This window comes from Camelus ferus, chromosome 8 (assembly GCF_009834535.1).
Source record: "Camelus ferus isolate YT-003-E chromosome 8, BCGSAC_Cfer_1.0, whole genome shotgun sequence".
NCBI lineage: Eukaryota > Metazoa > Chordata > Mammalia > Artiodactyla > Camelidae > Camelus > Camelus ferus.
In genome coordinates, this window is record NC_045703.1 from 55818751 (window position 1) to 55838707 (window position 19957).

At 37.2% G+C, this 19957-nt stretch overlaps 1 protein-coding gene across 11 annotated transcripts in view; it reads left to right on the forward strand.

Moving 5' to 3' along the window:
- The window catches only part of UTRN (utrophin), a 456315-nt gene that overhangs the window by 71258 nt on the left and 365100 nt on the right, over positions 1-19957 (forward strand). For all 11 annotated transcript variants that reach the window (XM_032485082.1, XM_032485084.1, XM_032485083.1 and 8 more), the window contains one exon: positions 16839-16900. In XM_032485082.1, coding sequence (XP_032340973.1) covers positions 16839-16900 — 62 coding nt within the window. The remainder of the gene's footprint in view (positions 1-16838; positions 16901-19957) is intronic.

Here is a 19957-nt window from a genome sequence, read left to right on the forward strand (position 1 = left end):
CAGCAGGTCTCTGATTTCTTCATCGAAAAATAATCTTGTGTAGAGTCATGACCCTCCTGCCTTTCCAGGTCAACCGAGCTTTGGAAAGCGAAATGATTACTCATCAAAACTCTAAGCATCAGGATAAAATGTTCCTATTTAGATGAATCAGGGGTCAATTTAGTTTTCTAATGAGCTTTAGAGTTGCTTTTTTTGTCTGCCTTTAGGGGCTACTTTCATACTAGCTTTTCTTCTTTTTAATGTTTCTAGAAATCTAATTTTCATTCTTTACCAATAATAAAATGATCTTTAAACACGTGGAAAAGAGGAAATGAGAAAGAAAATCTGGGTTATCTTGATGATCCTGGGTTTAACATTTTGCAGATAGATGAAAAGTTCATAAATATAACAATCATGATCCTTTTATTGAAGTGGACAATTTAGAGCTCTAGATTGAATTATGGTCAATATATAGTTTGTTTGGACTTAATGAACACATTAAATACACCCATTCGATAGACATAGAAAACAAACTTATGGTTACCAGGCAGGAAAAGGGGTGGGAAGGGATAAATTGGGAGTTCTAGATTTGCAGATACTAACTAATACACATAAAATAGATAAACCACAAGTTTATACTGTATAGCACAGGGAACTCTATTCAATATCTTATAGTAACTTATGGTGAAAAAGAATATGAAAACGAATATATGTATGTTCCTATATGACTGAAGTATTGTGCTGTACACCAGAAATTGACACATTGTAAACTGACTATACTTCAGTTAAAATACATTTAAAAAAATAAATACACCCATTCAATAATTTTTTAAGTTGACAACTGTATGAAGAACAGCATATACTATGGTGATGAAAGTAGATGTTTCTTGCCCTCATGGATTTACACAAATCAGTATGTCAAATTGAGATAAGTATAGAGTGCAAAAGAAAAGAAAACAGAATGCTTTAAGAGACTGTGGAAATCTAGAAGTCAGCTCTGAAGAAAAGATGTTTAAAATCAGACCTACTATAGCCAGAGGAGTTAAGCAGGTTGAGAATGGGGTGAAGAGTACTGTAAGAAGACATAGCAGCATGAGCAAATATCCTGGGGCAGGAAAGGGCTGGGTGCTTCTAAGTAACACAAAGGCCAGTGTGGCTAGAACTGTTGTGTGGAGAAGAGAACATGGCAAGATAAGACTCAGTGTAGGTAGGGGTCAGATGATTCAGAGCTTTGTAAATCATGTTAATTTAATTGTTCCAAAGTTCGTTGTAAAGCTGGCTACAATTTAGAAAGTGGATTAGAAAGGAATAAGAACAGAAAATAGGAGATGGTGCCAGGTTATTGGCTTTAGGTTAGTGGATTCTAAGCAGGAGATGACAATAGCTCAGTCTGAGGGATGATTGGGAGGTGAAGAGTTGTGGATATATTTAAAGTATATTTAGAAATTGAGGCAGAATTGATTTGAGACAAGACCAACAGCTTAGTTTCAGATGTGTTAAGTTTGAAATGAGTCTGTGAGATATCTCAGTGCGGGTGTCAGTTTGGTGGTTGGATACGTGCTTTGTTATTTATCTCTTGCTGCATGACAAATTACTCTGAAAATTAGCATGAAATCTATATTAGTTGTCCTTTGCTATATAACAAATTACCCCAATATTTAGCAGCACAGAACAAAAATATTTATTATCTCATGGGCTTTTCTGAGTCAGGAATTTGGTAATGGCTCTGCTAGGTGATTCTAGCTCAGGGTCTCTCATGAGGTGGCAGTCAAAGTATTGGCTGGGGCTGCAGTCCTGTGAAGGTTTGACTGAGGCTGGAGAATCTGATCCCAGAATGACTTATACACATGGCTTTTGGCTCACCATTGGCCAAAACTGGTCTATATGATTATCCCTAGTTGCAGGGGGAGGTGAATATTATAACTGGCTATCTTGCTTCAAGGGAAAAAAATGAGAATGAGATTAGACTTCAAAGCAAGAAGGGGAGAAAGAATGATTCAGTAGGTAACCAGTGGTACCTCCCACAGTGAATTTGAACAAATATTTCCCTCTGGAGTAAAATGACTAGAGGCATGGTCACAGTGAAAACAATTCTGATTCTAGAATTCAGAATACTTGCCTTTATATTCCAAAGGAATATATTAAAAATACGAGTTTTAAAAGATGAAATTGGAGCCAAGTGAAATCTCCTCATTTGTCTTGTTGGGGAATGTATGAGTCAAAGCATACTAAATGACTCTTCTTTGAAAATCAGGTTGAAATGGAAATTAAAAATATTTATTGCAGGGGCTTTTTTCCCTAGTTTTTTTGAGGTGTAGTACACGTAGCTGAAATTTACCATCATAACCATTTCTAAGTGAACAGTTCAGTGGTATTAAGTACATTTATATTGTTGTGCAGCTGTTACCACAGTCCACCTCTGTAACTCTTTTTGTCTTGCAAAATGGAAACTCTACACCTATTAAACAATAAGTCCCAATTCCTCTGTCCCCTCAGCCTCTGGAAACCACCATTCTACTTTTTGTCTTTAGAAATCTGACTCCTGTAGGTACCTCATATATATGGACTCATGCAGTATTTCTCTTTTTGTGACTGGCTTATTTCATTTAGCGAAATGTCTTCAAGGTTTATCCATGCTGTGCAGTGTGTCAGAATTGTTCCCTTTTTAAAGGGTGAATAATATTCCACTGTGTGGATCTGCTGCATTTTGTTTATACATTCATCCATCGGTGGACACTTGGGGTTCTTCCACCTTTTTGCTCTTGTGAATAATGTTACTATGAATATGAGTATGCAGATGTTTCTTTGAGATTCTGCTTTTGATTCTTTTGGGTATATTATTGCATGTGCTTTTAACTCTGGTTCAGTCAGATTTGTTAGCTTATCCTTGTCCTGAGGGAAATGCTAAAGCTTTGAAGAAAGATTATCCAAATCTTTGTTTGATTTACTCTCTTACTGACTTCAAGAAAGCATTGTCATCATGAATTATATTTTGTAGTATACGGTCTTGGATGATGGAAGAGAGGGAGCAATTGTAGTGTTCTCAGGAGACACTGGCCGTTGGGTTGCTGCAGTGTAAAAGGACCCTAGCTTTTAGAGTGTCATTTGGAAGGAAATAGGCAAGAAAATAGAAAACATTTCCTTCCTTTGTATGTGTTTCTTGACTGTACATTTGGATTACTCTCAGATTCTGGTCTCCTGCTTAAGAAATGATTTTAGAGCGAGAGAAGTCTAGCAAAGGAGACCTCAGTTTTGGAGCAAATGCTTTCAGTGTTTTTATAAAACTGGCTAAAATGATTAGGACTCTTCAGTCTAAAATGATGAAAGTGGAGAGAAGATGTAATTACTGGCTATAACATCATTTTTATCAGAAAAGCAAACATGAACGTGTTCTTCTAATCTTCAACTAAATTAATTAAATTAATCTTCAACTAAGTTAAGTTAATCTAGACTTTGTGATGCTTTAAAGAGGTACATTTAAGACAAAGAAAAGGAAGAACTGTTTTACACAGGTGGTAATTGCCAAGTTTGCTATTCCCAGAAATGGTATGGACTGAATTTACAAATTTTCAAAAAGAGGCAAATAAACATCAGACCCACAGTGTAGACTGTGAAATAAAGATAGAGCTGGTTTGAGGCAGGATCCTATTGCTCAACAGCGACTTAGAGGATACCTGGGCACAGAGGATAGTGTTAGTATTTTGGGGGGAGTGGCTTGAATACGAGGTTTCTTACATATTTGTTCATACTATGGATTTTATCTTTATCTCCCCTGTCCAGGCCTACCTAAATAAGTTTTTCAACAAAAAATTATACATAGCTCATATGAACTTTTTACATAGCTATGTAAATTGAATATGAGAGAATATGCATTTTTCAATATAAGACTATATTTAAATCTTTTTACTCATTAACTTTCAGTTTATATACTTTTCAGCAAAGAGTGCTGTGCTTCATGGGCCAATTTCTTAAACTCTGAGGTCCATGGGAAACGAATTTTTACCCCTGAGTTTTTAAGGGGAAACATAGTGTTCCTTTCTAACACGTTCTTCCTGCTTATTGTAAATATAATCTTGTGCAAAGGACTGTATTTTAATGGACTTGCAATTTTGAAAACTTATTAAAACGACTTCCTTTTTAAAAAATTATCTTACCTCTTGGTTTTAACTTGAGGCTCAACATTAAAACATTCTAGAGAAAAAAGTTCAAGAAACTACTTTTGAAATACGATTTTTCTTATTGAAAAACTGTATTTATAGTGCATGATATTTCACTAAAGTACATGAACAAAAGACAGATACTCCTCATTTTTCTCCCAGGCATATGTTCTTTTTCTGAGAGCAAAATATTAGGCCTTTGAGAAAGTCTACGTAGTCTGTGTGATCTGTCAATAACGTTGAGTTTTGCCTTAATCTTCTATTTTCTCTCCTCATCTTAGTAACTGATCAGCACCCTCATCATTTTACCTATAGAGATACTTGAATTTATTGCAAAAGGTGTGTTTTAAATAATGCAATTCCCTCTTCACCAGTATTTCTGTAGCAAATAGACTAGAAGACGAGGGGAGAGATGGACTGACACAGGCATAGTTATTTCACATCTGTCTAATTATTTCTTTGGACTGAAGTGGAAAACTCACTGGAAAGACAGATACAAGTAAAAGCATTAAACCTGGAGAGTTTCATTTTTAGAAAGATGTGCCCTTAACTGCGTCTAATTTGGGAGTGTGGATCCAGATACATTTCTCTCACTCGTGCTCCAGGGTTTGGCTCCATAAGCGAGCCCTTCTTGCAAACTGAGTGTTGGAGTCTAGCATCTCGCCCTCCCTCCTAGGTCCTTCCTGTCTGTGTGTAATTACAGATACACGGAAGTCTCCTTTTTCTCACCACCCCCTCTAAAGCAGACAGACAGGCAGACACCTCCTCTCAGCCCGGCTTATTTTTATAGCTGTCAAATTCCTCTAACCTTCCTACTTGTCCACTTTAAAGTGGAGAAAAATACACCTTTTGTGAGATGGGTGCTTTAAAGAAAAGAATGGTATGGAGTATTGTATATTTATTTCAGAAATTAGAATACATAGGTCATAAGAATAGAACAGTCTCTCAGGATCTTCTGAGAAAGAAACAGTGTGAATGTTTTGGCTCTTGTCTTACATTATATAAATGAAGTGCTGTGTGTACTTTTTAATGACCTGCATTTTTATTCCTTAATATAGTGTGAAAAATCCTTCCATATATTTTTATATTCTTCTTTAATATCATTTTGATGGTTGTATTTATGCATGAAATTATGCTTCTAAATAATCCCCAAGGATAGACATTTAGAATAACAGGTTTTTTTTTTTTTTTTTTTGCAATTATGATGCATGCTTTAAAGAACATCCTTTTAAAGATATCTTAATATTTGTGTATCTAATTATTTCCTTAAGATAAACTTCCAGAATTTCTGGGTCAGTGGTTGTATAATTTAAAAATATTTTAATACAGATATTGTCATATTGCTCCAGGAAACTTGTAATAATTTGCGTGTCTGCCAGCCCAAAGCCTGCTTTCCTGTTCTGTCGCAGCATCTCATGCCAGCCGGGCCTTAGTGGTCAAATTCACTTATCTTTCTTCAGGCCTCATTCTCCCCAGCTCCTCTGGTAGCTTGCTGAATGCTGTGGAGTGTGCCTTTCTTCCAAAAACTTGAGCTTCTGAGACAGTCTCCCCTCTCCCATTTGCTCTAGTTTTGCTTGATATCTTCACCTGAATATCCTGCTAACCTTTAACTCACTAGGTGTGAAGAACTTCCTTTCCTAATCCATCCCTCTTCCTGTGCTTTTTTTTTTCTTTCCCAAATTGGGAGGCATTACCATCCTTTAAGTTAACCCAGAAGCCTAGAATTATTTTTTGACACTATTTCTCCTTCATTACCCTTAAATTAATTTTGTATTCAAGTCCCAGCAACCTTAACCTCTACAGCTCTATGCCTCTTTTATCCATCTCTGTTTTTTTTTTTAAATCTCCTTACTATTCCACAACTTCTGGCTTTCAGGTGTCTAGTGTAGGAGCTTCTGATATGCCTCAGATTGGTGTCCTTTCTCCCAGCCTCCCTCCCTACTAATCCAGTTTTCATATTAAAATCAACCACAAGACACTTCTGATTGTGCCACTCCTTTGCTCAGTAGAGTCAGTTGCCCACGTTGCTTGCTCGTTTAAACCTTCAGCTCGATATTCAAAATCCTCCACAATCTAGCTGCAGCCTACTTCCAAAACTCAGTGGCATTGCAGTTCTGATCCCAGACCATCCAGTTCGAGGGACCACTCACAGTTTTGACTGCCTGTCCTGTACTTCTCATGCCTTTAGGACTTTCCTTCAGCTGTCCCTCTTCTGCAAATGCCCTTTTAAACCTTTTTAAATATGCCTTTAACATATTTCAAGGCCTGATTCAAATGCAGCTTATTCATTGAATTCTTCTCTGATCTCTTCCTCACCTCCATCAAGAAGAAGGGTTTTTTCCTCTGAATTTATGAATGTATTTGTTCCTAATATATTAGTTCTAACTGTCTATCTGTTATTTATGTACTTGTGTCACACCCTTCTCTCAACTATGCACACACCACTCCATGAGAGCTTCTTGAAAGCAGCACTGGGATCTCTTTTGGGACCAATATAGTTGGTCTGGTGCTCAGTAAATGTCACCATCTGTTTCTTTGTTCCACAAAATAGATGAACAACTAATTTTCATTAAGAGTAGGAAATATAAAGCTTTAAATGATGAATATAGGAAACAGTTGGAAATGTTTCCTATTCTTATTGTCTATTTATTGGGCTAGAAGTCTTACAAAATGGACAAACCCAATTTGGTCATGCGCAGCCATTAATTTTTACTTTCTTTTTGCTCAGGAATGTTAGTTCCCAGTGCTTAAAAGTAGGGTGTGAAGGATATCCATTGTCTCATGATCAGAGTTATAAATGAAGGCAACCTTTAGACCAAACCTGCCATGCACATTGGCATTCATTAAACGATCATTATTAGCAAGGAGTCTCGAAAACATGTCATGCAGTCTGTTTCATGAGCTTGGTACGCCACAGCTCTCTGTCCTTTTTGAAGGACAGGAAGGTTTTAGTTGCAGGAAATGCAGCGATGTTCTACAGCTGTGCAATGCAGTGCAAAGGCTACTGTGAGTAGTCAGAGCTGAGATGCGCTGTAAAGGAGAAATACACACCGGATTTCAAAGGCTTGGAAAGAAAAAAAGAATGTAAGACAGCAATAGCTTTAAAAATACCGAGTATACATTGAAATGATAATATTTTGGATAAATTGTACATATTACTAAAATTATGTTGACCTCTTTTTTAATGTGGCTACTAAAAAGTTTAAAATGATGTCTATTTCTATTGGACAATGCCGCTTTACGGAGAAGATTTAGTTAGACTTACAGACAGCATCGGGTAATGAGACTCCTCCCCGCTAATGGCTGAACACAGGGCCTTGAGGGAGCTAGGCTCCTGGACTCGCTCGATTTTTACTGTGTAATCAATGGTGGGACATGTCTGTAAAATATTTTGGCCAATTCACATTCATTGAGTAACACTAAATGCACTAGTGGGAGATTGTTGCTAGCCTTCTAATTATGCCAGTTCTCAAGCCACAGTAAAAGCGCATTTCTCACATTTCATTAAATTCATTAGCAAAGGCTCTGGTGTTAATGGCGACAGAGGTAATTGGTGCTTCCGTGGTGGCCACCTCTGGAGTGTAGCCCTTCTGATTAAATCGCAGCTGGCTGTCCCCGGAGCGTTACCCTGGGTTGGGACATCTGCGAGCCCCTGGAGTGGCTTACACGCTGGAATATGTGTGTCCCCTCGTGGCCAGCTTTCCCAGCGTTTAAGGAACCTGAGGAGGCATCCTAGGTACCTGCCTTCTGCTGTCCCTTCTTTCCTTTGAAGGGTTCCCCTCCTCTACTTTGTAGCAGAAAGACGCACTTCTCACCATCCCCAAATCTTACCATGCTGCATTACTGTGAGGCACAAAATATGGGGACAGTTTAAGGATGCAAAGCAAAGAACACTTAAGAATTATTAAAGTGGTCAGTGCCTTTCTGCATCTGGGGCGAGGCTCTGTTCCTGCCATCCGTCTGTCCATCCATCCATCGGTTCACCCATCCTCTCATCTTAGAGTGGGAATTCTGACCTGAGCTGTTGCTCTGGAGGTACGTATGAACATGGTTTTTAAATAGAAAACTAAAATCAGACTTCCAATGTCAGGAAGTGTCCTGATTTAGCTGATGAGTTTGACAGTGAGGACTAGTTTTGCCAATTAGCTAACAGAGGAGACATTTCCTGTTACTTGAACAGTCTAGATTTGCAGCTCCTTAACAATGTGCTGGGAGTTACATCTTTTTAACCATTTAAATTTACTATAAATATTAGTTGTCAACTTAAAAATGTGCCAGGGAACTCTTCTAGAAGTTCATGAGCAAAAAGTGTTTGAAGCCTCTGACTTAAACTAACACAAATATAACATCACTCTTTCTATGTTGAGATCTTTTAGAGTATATTATAATCATTTTACAGGATGTTTTAAGAAGAGAAAGAAAAGATATAAAAAGACACTCCAGAAGAGAAATGGTACAAAGAGACAGACTCAGGGTGGCATTTGGATTGCTTTACGGTGACCAGGACTCATGCCACCAGGCAGGCTCCATGGCTGAGAATGCCAAAATGGTGACCTTGGCCAAGACAGGTCCAGGGCAGGGTGGTGGAAAAGAGTATTCAGGGAAGCATCCTGCAAAGAGATGCAAGGTTTGGATGCTCAGAAAAGTGAGGCAAGTGGAAGAAGGAGGTAAGCAGTGAACGTGGAGAGGAAAGAAAGGGGAAGATTCTCCAAATGATGGGGCGAGTCAAGGTGGCTGGCAGCTCTGTTTGTGACAGTGTTCTCTGGCCTCTAAAGTTGTCTAGACTTTTGCACGTGTCCAATCTTGATGAGCTGGAGATACTTTTTCTTTGATCTTTGTGTTCCTTGAAGTTGCACTGCTCTTTGAGGCTGCCTGGGGACTCTTCTCCTTAGCGGGACCGAGTGCCAGCACTCGTGCTTGCGTGGATGGTTGCTGTCTGGGTCTTCATCTGTCTCAAGGTGCTTGTTTGGATCCTGACACACAGAGAACTAAACTGAAGTAGTTCTAAGGAGGGAACCATATTGCCAGCCCTTCTAACTCACTGGAGTTGTTGGCTTTGGAATGCAGTCATTGGCATGTCCAGTGCTCATTCACTGATTAGTCATTGCTCCCTGCTTTTCAGTGTGTGTATATTTTTATCTGAGTGATGACCCAGAGACACGATTATGGTCATGATTATAACTGCATGGTGCAGAGTTAAAGGTTTTCTATGTCAGCTTTATAGAACATAATAGGAGTCCCACACAGGAGTGCAGGGAGGTATTTAGGCACTGAAAGTTTTGTTTTCTTTGAATATTTTTCTTCAAGACTTTTTCTGGAGAAGTACTATTTCTTGGATGTTTTTATTATTTTATCATATGGATTTATGAGGAATCTAAAAGAACCTCAGAGATTCCTCATAATATGGGGAAAATAATGAAATGAAGTAATTAATTAAAATTTAAAAATACTATATGTTTATTTAACAATCTTGAAAGGACATGTTTTTGCTCCTATTTTCGAAAGTAGAACTTGTCATGACAAAGTCTGAAGTCAGATCACTGGATTATTACTTATATTCAAAAAAAATTTTCCCCATCCTCATGAAAACTTATTTGTATGAATTTTCTACATCTAGAAATATATGTTTATGAAACAGTCACTTTTTCTTGAGGCTTCTATAGATAGTATGTGGGACATATTAGATATTTAACAGGAATAAAGTGAAGAATCAAATTTCACAGAAATTTTTTCAATAACTCTAACTTTTGTCAATCACTAAGAAAAAAATTAGTTTTCTATTGACTTTCCATGACAGTGACTCATCATCTTTATGACTCATTCAGTTCCTCCTAAATAACCCTCCCTGTTCTATGACATTTCCTGTGACTTAAATAAAACCCTTTTGCTCCCAGGACAGAAATCCAAAATGAAGTGTTTGTATGTAAAGTTTACAATGTTTGTCCCCATAAATTGAATCCATATTCTTCTGCATTTGCAACGCATATAATATGGTTATATCTAAGACATTAAGGGTTTTTCCAAAAGATATTCCCACAGAGAAGGTTTTGAACAATGCCAGATGCCTGTAAGTCTCACATTCTTCAGCTAAGTTTAGTAGCTCTGAAAAGTGAAAGTAGGAGAACATCCCCTTCTGTGTTCCTGTGCATTCCTTTAAAAAGCACGAGGAACTCATCAAGGGGAAAATAGGTAAGAGTAAATAAACTCTAAGATTAGAGGTTGGGCAGGAATTAATGGGTATCTCTAATTCTGAAAATAATTCTTTGAGGACTAAATTACTCTTACGCGGTATTTTGTGGATTAAATGCAAAAGAGCTGTCCTTGAATCCCAGCTGCTTTGAAGTGGCGTGCTGTTGAACTTGGGCTAGTTCAGAAAGTCTCCAGGATAGCTCAGAGTTCGGGGGACTTTGCTTGGTATGTTTTGCATTTTCTAAGCACAGTCTTATGGTCAGGATCATTAGTCATTAGAGAAATGCAAACATAACCATAACATACCACTTCACTACTAGGATGGCAATAATAATAATAGTAATAGTAATAGTAATAGTAATAATAATAATAATAATGTGTGAGTGAGGATGTGGAGAATTTGAAACCCATGTACATCGCTGGTGGGAGTGTAAAACCAGCTATGGAAAACAATTTAGCAGTTCCTCAAAAATTTAAACACAGAATTATCATATAACCCAGCATTTCCACTCATAGGTGTCTATCCAGAGGAACTGAAAGCAGGGAGTGGAACAGATCTGAGGGTGCCAGTTTTCATTGCAGCATTATTCACAATAGCCAAAAGATAGAAACAACCCAAGTGTCCATGAGCAGATGAATGGATAAATAAAATGTGGCATATACACACAGTGGACTATTAGGGATGAAATTCTGACACGTACTACAACATGGATGAACCTTGAAAACATTATGCTAAGGGAAATAAGCCAGCCACAAAAGGACAGATAATGTGTGATTTCACTTATATGAGATATCAAGAAAGGGCAAATACATACAAAGTGGATTAGAGGTTACCAGTGCTTGAGGGGAGGAGGAATGAGAGAGTTATTGCTCACTGGTTACAGAATTCCTGTTTTGGCAGATGAAAAATTTTGGAAATAGATATTGGCAATGGTTGTACAACATTGAAATGAAAGTAATGCCACTGAATTGTACACTTCAATATGGTTAAAATAGCAAATTTTATGTTATACATCTTTTACCACAATTAAAACATTAATAATTTAATATACCAAAACCATTGAATTGCACACTTTAAATGGCTGAATTGTATGGTATGTGAATTATATCTGAATAAATATGTTAAAAAAAGGGAGGGGGGAAGTCTTGAGACCAGGAGGAGTATTAGATGAGGGAACATGGATGGGATCCTGACATGATTTATGTCACCAACTAACTGCTTTTGACATTTCTGGTCTCAGGTTTGCTCGATAAGGTGCCCTTTTAATTCCATCCTGTTCTTATCCACTGTGACCCTGTGATAGTAAGGTGGGTAGTTTTGGTGGGTTGGGTTGGTTCTCAGCTGAACAAACATTTTCCCTCAATGCTGAAAAGGACAGAAAGGCTGTATACAGTCCAAGTGGAGTTGTGGACTTTCGGGAACCCAAGGGCTCCAGAATTGTGATGAATTTGGGAGCAGAGTGGATGGGTTACATGTTAGCAGAGCATATGTTTGCTTAAAGAGGCTGATTTTCAAAGAATCTGTGTTTTCTTATGAGACCATTTTTTGAGCACATATTTCTAACTCTGTACTGTGTAAACGGTTTTCAGGGTTGAAAACTTTCTGAAGTTTGGATTATTTCAGAATTATTGTTTTGACATGATTATGTATTATGGCCCTCTGTGTTTCCTCATAGATACAGCAGTATGCTTTTATTGAATGTGCTCTTTTTTCAGTCAGGTATGAAGTGTGAGCCTGAAATGAAGAGGGTAGTGTTCTCTCATGCCTCGTTGTGTCTGGAATGCCCTTCCTCCCACCTGTGCATAAACCCGACTTCACCTGCTCTTCAAGATATATTTTAAATGTCTGTCCCACCCCCACCCCAAACTCTCATTGACCTCCTTGGTCACTTGGAAGTGCTTTGAACACAGACTCAGGGCTGGTCACGCTTGGTTCTGTTTGTGACTCTGATGCTTGGTGGGCCACACTGGACGACTCATTTAACTTTTGTTCCTGGGTCTCAGCCTTCTCATTTGAAAAGCGAAATTGTTTTCCTTTTCCCTCTCACTCTGTCCATTTCTATTTCTCCCCAAAAGACCATCGGCTTGTTTTTTTTTGTTTTGTTTTTGTTTTTTTTTTTTTTGCCTTTTAAGAGTGAAGCAAAAGTCTATTTTATTAATTTATTTTTAAAGATGTCCTAAAGCATGTATTTTTATTTACTTATATTTGTTTACTTAACTTCTGATAGAAATGACATAAATTTGAAAATAATCTTAGTTTTTAAAGCCGTATAGTAGTCCCTTGGCAAAAGTCTATTTTAAGTGCAGCTTTTATCTTTAATCAATTTAAAGTACAAATGCAGTAAACATATAGGAATATCACTTGAAATGTTAATTATCTGACTTTCTCACAACCTTAGGTAGTTTTGACAGTTTTGAAAAGCACATTTTTAATTTTAAGGTTGTTCCTAAGTCTTTTGAGGACGTCAGATTTAAAAAATTTTTTTTAAATTTTTGAATTGAATTTTATTGTATTCAAATGAAAGTTTTTTGTTTCTGATAGGATTAATTTAACAAATGACTTGATTGATTGAAATATAGTTGAGGAACAATATTGTGTTAGAGGATGTCAGATTTTTGAAACAAACTTGGGGAGTTTAAGCACTCTGCTTGGGAACAGTCTATCTCCTCTTGTCTCTGTTTCTTTGCCTACAAATTTATAAAATTTGACAGATCATTACAAAATATTTATGTTTCCAGATGACATTTTGATGCATATTGTTTGAATAAATGAATTGGTGTTCAGAGAGCACAGGTTGAGGATGAGAAAACAAGGGGGGAGGATGGCATGACTAAGGATTAGTGGTAGACTTAGTTTGGGGTTGATTCACATACAGTATCCAGAAAAAGAAATGGGAATGTGGCCTTTGATGCTTTCATTGCTTCCAAAATAATCTCATTTGCTAGTGAGAAACTGGCTTTTTAAGGTGGGTTAAATTTTGTGAAAGAGGCTTATAATAAGGTAAATCTAAGTTTGAAATCATCCAAGAAGAGTTTTTTTGTTTTTTTTTTTTTGGCCTCAAGTCTAGAGATTTCTTTTCCAAATAGCTGCATTTTTTGGAACTCAGATTATCATCAGCAAGTTGGACACTCTTCAGTGGCTTTGAAAGATGCACTTCAAGGATCATGGTTTCCTTCTAATTGTAGTAGCGTCTCAATGGTGGTATATGTATTCCTAAGACTTGTGTGTTTCCATAGGGGGCACAACTCCTAATTTCTCTGCCACTTTTCCAGATTAAGATTTGAATTGAGATCTATTGCTAGGCTTTGCTAAAAGAATCTTTGATATGCATGTGAATTGCTGAAGTGAAAAAAAAATTTAAGCTAGTTTCCTTGAAGATTTATCAGGCAGTTTTGTTGCAATTTCTTGCTTCACTTCTCTTACTCATCACAGAAATAAAATTCCAGACTAGGCAGTGGCCCTTGGATCTGTGTGAGCTTGTCAAAAGCATTTTAAGAAGAGCAAAATATTTAGAGGAAGAATTTGGAAAATCAGCCTTAAGGGATTTAACACATTTTTCTTCTCCTAATTCAGTCCCGTGTTTGTCCCCCTAATGGAGAAAGGTCACTAATGGGTAAGATTTATAAGGCCAAGAAAGGCTTTCAGAAACTAAATGTTTTTTCTAAAATCCAAATCTAACAAAAACACTTGTTTGGAAACCTGAAAGAATATATTTAGATTGTAAATTATATTCACTTACTAATACATATGTAAATACAGTTATATGTAAATTTGTGTTGTCTGCTTACACATTTTTATTTTGGAAAAATTAAAATAATTGGCTCAATAATGGAGAGTTGAAAAATTTGAGACTTTTTTGAGATTTGGTATAAATTTCTAGGAGGGTAAGATGATTGATCATAATAGCATGACTTCAAATTCTTATTTGCTAGCATATTTTTGCCTCCCTAAAACAGAGACCTGGGTCAAGGTTGTTAACTTAATTTTTGTGGTGTGGAGGGTCATTCTATACTAGTAAGTGTTCCAAATTTGTTACATTTTAAAAATATCATAATTGAAAATCTGCAGGCTAATTCCTGTTCTTTTACTGAATTCCTGTCTAGGAGAAAATAGGAGGGATGTGTGTGCGTGCGTGTGAGAGAGAGAGAGAGAGAAACAGAGAGAGAGAGAGAAGGGAAATGTGAGCTAAAGATTTACTGAAAGAAGAATCCCCCTTTTCCCCTTTAACTGTATCAGGAAAATGAATACAGAAGAGTGTTTATAAATTTTGGAATATTTTTTAAAAGTTTGGTTGCTAGACAATTTCCCTTTTACAAACTAAAACTCTATTTCATATCAGTTACTTAGATTCATATTCAGATTTTGATTTGACCCAAAGATAAAGACCATTATAGAAATATAACCTTATTAATTTTTATGAACATCTCTGTGTGATGGGAACTTAATTTAAAATTTGATCTCATTCTACATGTGATAAAATGGAAGGTTTTTATTTATTATTTGATGAAATGACAGGTGCTCGTTTCTTTGTCCTTCCCATCTCTGGAGAGGAACACACATAGCATTAGAGACTTTAATATGTTTTTGAAGATAAGAAGGTTAAATGCTCAGAAAAAAGGTTAAGGAAAAAATGTGGTAATATTTATTCCTTAGAAATTTCCCCATTTTATGGTAAAAATTCTTAAATTATATGAATTTTATGGAATTAAGAGAATTTCATGTTTATGACCTTCATATATATTTTTGTTCATAGCTAAATAATTGGATTTTCTAAGTGCTCTGAACACTGATATTGAATATTAAATTCGCATTGATAGGGCTGGTACAGCACTCTGCACGTTTGATGTGTCTTCCTGACTTACATACTGTGTATAATTCAGCCCTGTCCCTCTTGGGTGTGATTCCAAGGCTGGGACATTCAGAGTGTGTCAGCAAGTCCTCTTGGTTAATAAATGGCTTATATGTGGCATTGATCAGATGGTCAAAAGCCTGAAATCGAGGCTGATGCTGACTGTGTTGTCCTTTCTGGAAGGAAGGCCGCCTCTCAGCACAATTAACAACACGAAGTTTCTTAGAGAGCAGTTTCGGTTTTCATCCAATTGCCCCCTTTGTGTTGCAGAGTCAGTCTCCCAATTACCTTTATGCATCTGTAGAACTGCACTCCTTTTTGAAGCTGCTGCTATATTTGTTCTAGGAGTGACCTTTTAATTACACACTCTCCTTCCAGAAGGGAGTAAGGACCAAAGATGCCACTAACTTGGTGGAGTAGTAGATGAACCTCTAATTATGCTATGAGAGATGAATGAGGAGGTCTGGGTTGAAAGCAGCCCTTTGAGATTGATGCACGGAAGTCGGAGCACACTTGAGTCATCTCTGTTATGGTTTGCAGTATCAGTGGGAAGCAGCCTGGCAGTATGGACGGTAGTGGGACAAGCAGTGTGTATATGTACAGGCAGAACCAAAGCTTTCTACACTCTTCCAAATACGCCTTACGTAGCTTTCAGAACTCAGAGATTGTTAATATGCTGCTTTGTAGGATTTAAGCCAACAATGATTCTTGCTAGTTTTAAAGAAAATTGGGGAGCAGTTGAAGGGGATATTAGAAGTAACAGAAAGAGGTAACGTGGAAATTTATCTGCTTTGTTCTCACATGTACTATAATAATAATTACAACTATAACAGAAACAAAAACAAACAGCTCTTTGCCAAGTGTTCCACTTACATTCACGAATCCTCGTAATGCCCTTGCAAGTATTATTTACTCCTGTTTTACATGGCTTCCTTACTCCTAATGAAGGCGCTCAGCCCCTCTTCAAGACGTTCAGGATACTTTAGTTCTTTTAAGGTCAATTTTTATTTGTGTGGCCTGGAAAATGAACTCATAATCCAAACCAAAGTTGGTCATTTTTTGAAAAACCGCTCTGATTTCTCTGCTTGTGAAATGTACAGATTGCTTTTATAGATTGTTAAAGCTTTGTCATGTCAGTCTTACCACAGGAAAACGGGTTATGGAATTGACTATAAACCTCATGTTAATTTCTGTTCTGGAGAGTGTAGGACTTGTATGAAAAGGAGAGAAATCATGGGTTTCTCATGAGTTTTTAAAGGATAGCTTAGATTTTTGTCAGTGAATGTGCTGTAACATTTTTATCAGGCTAAAATTTTACTTAAAATGGAACGGAAAGTACTGCCTATATTACTTAAAAAGTAAGGTCCTGATTCTTTTCTCACAGATGTGGTTTGTTGGCTGGTGGCAGTACGCCAACACGAAGGGTGAGCAGGCCAGCTCCCCGGGGAGGTGCCTGAGCCTCCCTGAGCCACAGGCATTCGCTGGCAGCTCCGTACATGCTGCCCATCAGCCATCCCTTTCTTCATTAGTTGTGGATCACTGTGTTTCACGAACTTTATAGGACAGTTTAAACTCTCCAGGCTGGAGATGATCTTATTTAGAACCTTGGCTAAAGGTGCAAACTCTCATTCTTTTCCCTTCTCTCTCCTTTTCCCTCCCACAGATGAACACAATGACGTGCAGAAGAAAACCTTTACCAAATGGATAAATGCTCGATTTTCTAAGGTAACAGAGCCTTTCAAAAATTTAGATGACTCAATGCCTCCTTCTGGTTGATAGAGTTCGCTTGGAAGTACAGTGAATTTTCCCCATGAAATGGGACCCAACAGAAATCTGAGTGCGCAGATAACATTTATTTTTCCTTTGTTATCTCTATAATATATTTAAGTGGAAATTCTGATGTAGGTAGTTCATGGTATAAGCATGGTGTAAACAGTTCTTTATTTTTACCTAGGATTCTTTAGATGCCAAGCTCACATTCTACTGCTTTGGACTCTAAACCCTGGGTACATTTAGGAAATGACTATCTTATTGGGATAATTTTGTGTTCACTTAGCTAAAAAAGATGATGATTTCATTTTTGCCTGGTTAAAATCAAATTGGCATCATTCAGGTGGCCTTTCTACCTTGTGCAGAAGTATTTAGGAATTGTCATACTCGAGGGTATAGCTAATAAAATTTTGGGTTTTTAAAAAAAATTTTTTTTTATTTTTGGGGTTTTTTTTGGGGGGGTAATTAGGTTTATTTTTATTTAATTTTATTTGATAGAAGTACTGGGGACTGAACCCAGGACCTCCTGCCTGCTAAGCACACACTCTACCACTGAGCTATACCCTCCCCCATAATGTTTATCTGCCCTCTAGTTCTTTTCGTGTGAGCTTCCTCACTTTCCCCAAAGATCTGTTCTTTCTCAGAATTTCTAACCTGATGGACCATGATCAATGTTTTGATCAATATTTTTTTTAGGGGCAGAACATTGGCAGTGCTATTTTTAAACTTGTTCTAATATAATTATCCATTGGTTATTGAAGTTGGAATTTTGTCCTCTAAATCTGAGATGGGAGGAGAATTTTCAGGTTAATGAGTTATAGGACTACACTGTAGCAAGATGAAAAATACAGGTTTCTCAGAGAAAGCCCATTGTGGTATTTTAACTTCAAAAATTTCAAAAGTTTCTATTTGAGAAGATTGCAAAAGTCTGGAAAATAAACACTGATATTTCTTAGAGGCAAAATGGGAATGTTTTAGGATTCCTTTGAGTAGCAGGGCAGTTTGAAAATTATTCCACTTCCCACTATTTATGGTTGATTATTTGATTGCAGTGTATTTTTAGGTTTTGCAAGTTTTTGTTGAGGGATAGTTTAGCTTGCTTCTAAGAATGTAAGGAATGTGAAAACTATCTGACTGTGGCAGAAAGGTCAAGAAAAAGAAATGCTTACATAATTGGTGGTTTTATGTCTAAGTTTATTCCAAAGCAGACATAGGTTTTGTTTTCATTTTTTTGGTAAATTTTTATTTGTTCTGTTTAGGAGTCACAGGTAAAATCTGGCTGCTTTGGATTCAACATTATTCAAAACTTTTGAAGTATCCATCTTCGAGTGACAGATTCTGGGCAACATAGTTTTAGGAACTAAGTCTCTTTATGAGATATTTTATCCCAATGGTCTCGTGAGTATTTAGGTGTGTAAGATTATCCATCCTGGTTAGTACTAAGGATAATATGGTCATTTTCTAGATAGAGCAAGTTAAGCAGACCTACTTTTTAGCAGCTTTATTTAGTCATTGGGGAAGAATTACCTTACAACTGATTTTGAAGATCGATTTGAAAGCTTTGTAATCTCTCTAGACCCACGTTTAGGGAACATTTGAAACTGGGAGAATTACTTTTGTTCCTATTTATGAGAATGGAGAGAGGTAGACAGTATAATAGGATGCAAAAGGGGGGAACGTAGGAGAACAGAGATGACAGTTGAGGAAGAACAATTGAAAATGTTTAACCTTTTCAGTCTCGCTAGGAATTTGGCTCAGACATAACATTACCTTGCTGAACTGGAACATCACCCGGTAGATCTGTGTCATCTCCAGGTCTGCATCCAGTACTGATGCATGCAAGATAAATAACATGCATGCAGAGCTGAACCTTGAACACTGTGCTGCTCGAGCACTTCTTCACTCTGACCTTCAAAAATATCCTCACTGCAGTTATTATCCTTTGGCCTCTTTTCCACTGGACAGTTCCCGGTATCTATTGATCATTTGGGTCATGTTCCCAACCACATTCTCTCAAGAAACATCTCAGTGTTTATCCTGGGTCATTGACATCTTTAAAAAGACCTGAACACAAAGTTCAGTAATACCAGAACAGTTTATTTAATGAGCATGATATTTAAAGTTTTACGTTTATAATGGATATATTATTTTGTAATATTAAACCAGGACTTTAAGTCCCATGTAAATTCTTTGCCCCAGGAAGCTTGGAATTATTGCCAAGACAATGAAAAGACCAGATAATATTATCATTTTTAGTAAGAGGTCCAGTTCTGTAAACAAGTTCTAAAAGCTTGTTTTGCATGGAGAAAAATATCAAAAGCTGAGCTGATCCTGGAAACATTTCCTTTCAGATTACTTAAAGAAATCAAAGTCTGGAAGGAGATTTGGATGGGCCTAGAGCAAATTTATCGAAGGAGTTATGACTATTTGTATATAATGAGAAAGAGGGCTCATGGTAGTGACACTAAACGTCAGTCATATTTTCTTCTTTACTGTGGCTGTCTTAAGTCCATGAGTCAGGCTGCTTCCACCCTGGTGATCTGGAATAACCGAGTTCTAAACTGGGAGATTTCCACAGACTTCCCAGAGACTTAACTCTTGCTGAGCTAGGGTGAGGATGTACTTGGGCTTGGCGTCACTAGGTAATCCAGAGGCTAGCACCTTTTAAAAGTCGTGTCCTTTGGTATATTGTGGTGGACTTTAAAATATAACTGTTGATTGAGTCTGCTTCTTCCATGCAGTATGAGTCCCTCTACAGAGCAGTAGTGCCCCCGTGCTGAGAAATCCAGACAGATCCTGATGGCGTCTTCTACTGTTTAGGAATTTGTTATAAATTCCTTCTGTAGGCATGTCCTTCTCGACCCCTCCCTAGCCAAAGTCTCAAATGCCAAGTCTTGTTGATTCTAGTACCATACATATTCAGTATTGTCCATTTTTTCTCCATTTTTACTGGCATCTTTTGCCAAGTCATGATTATCTGAGTTAGTAATAATTGTGAAAGTCTTTTTAAGA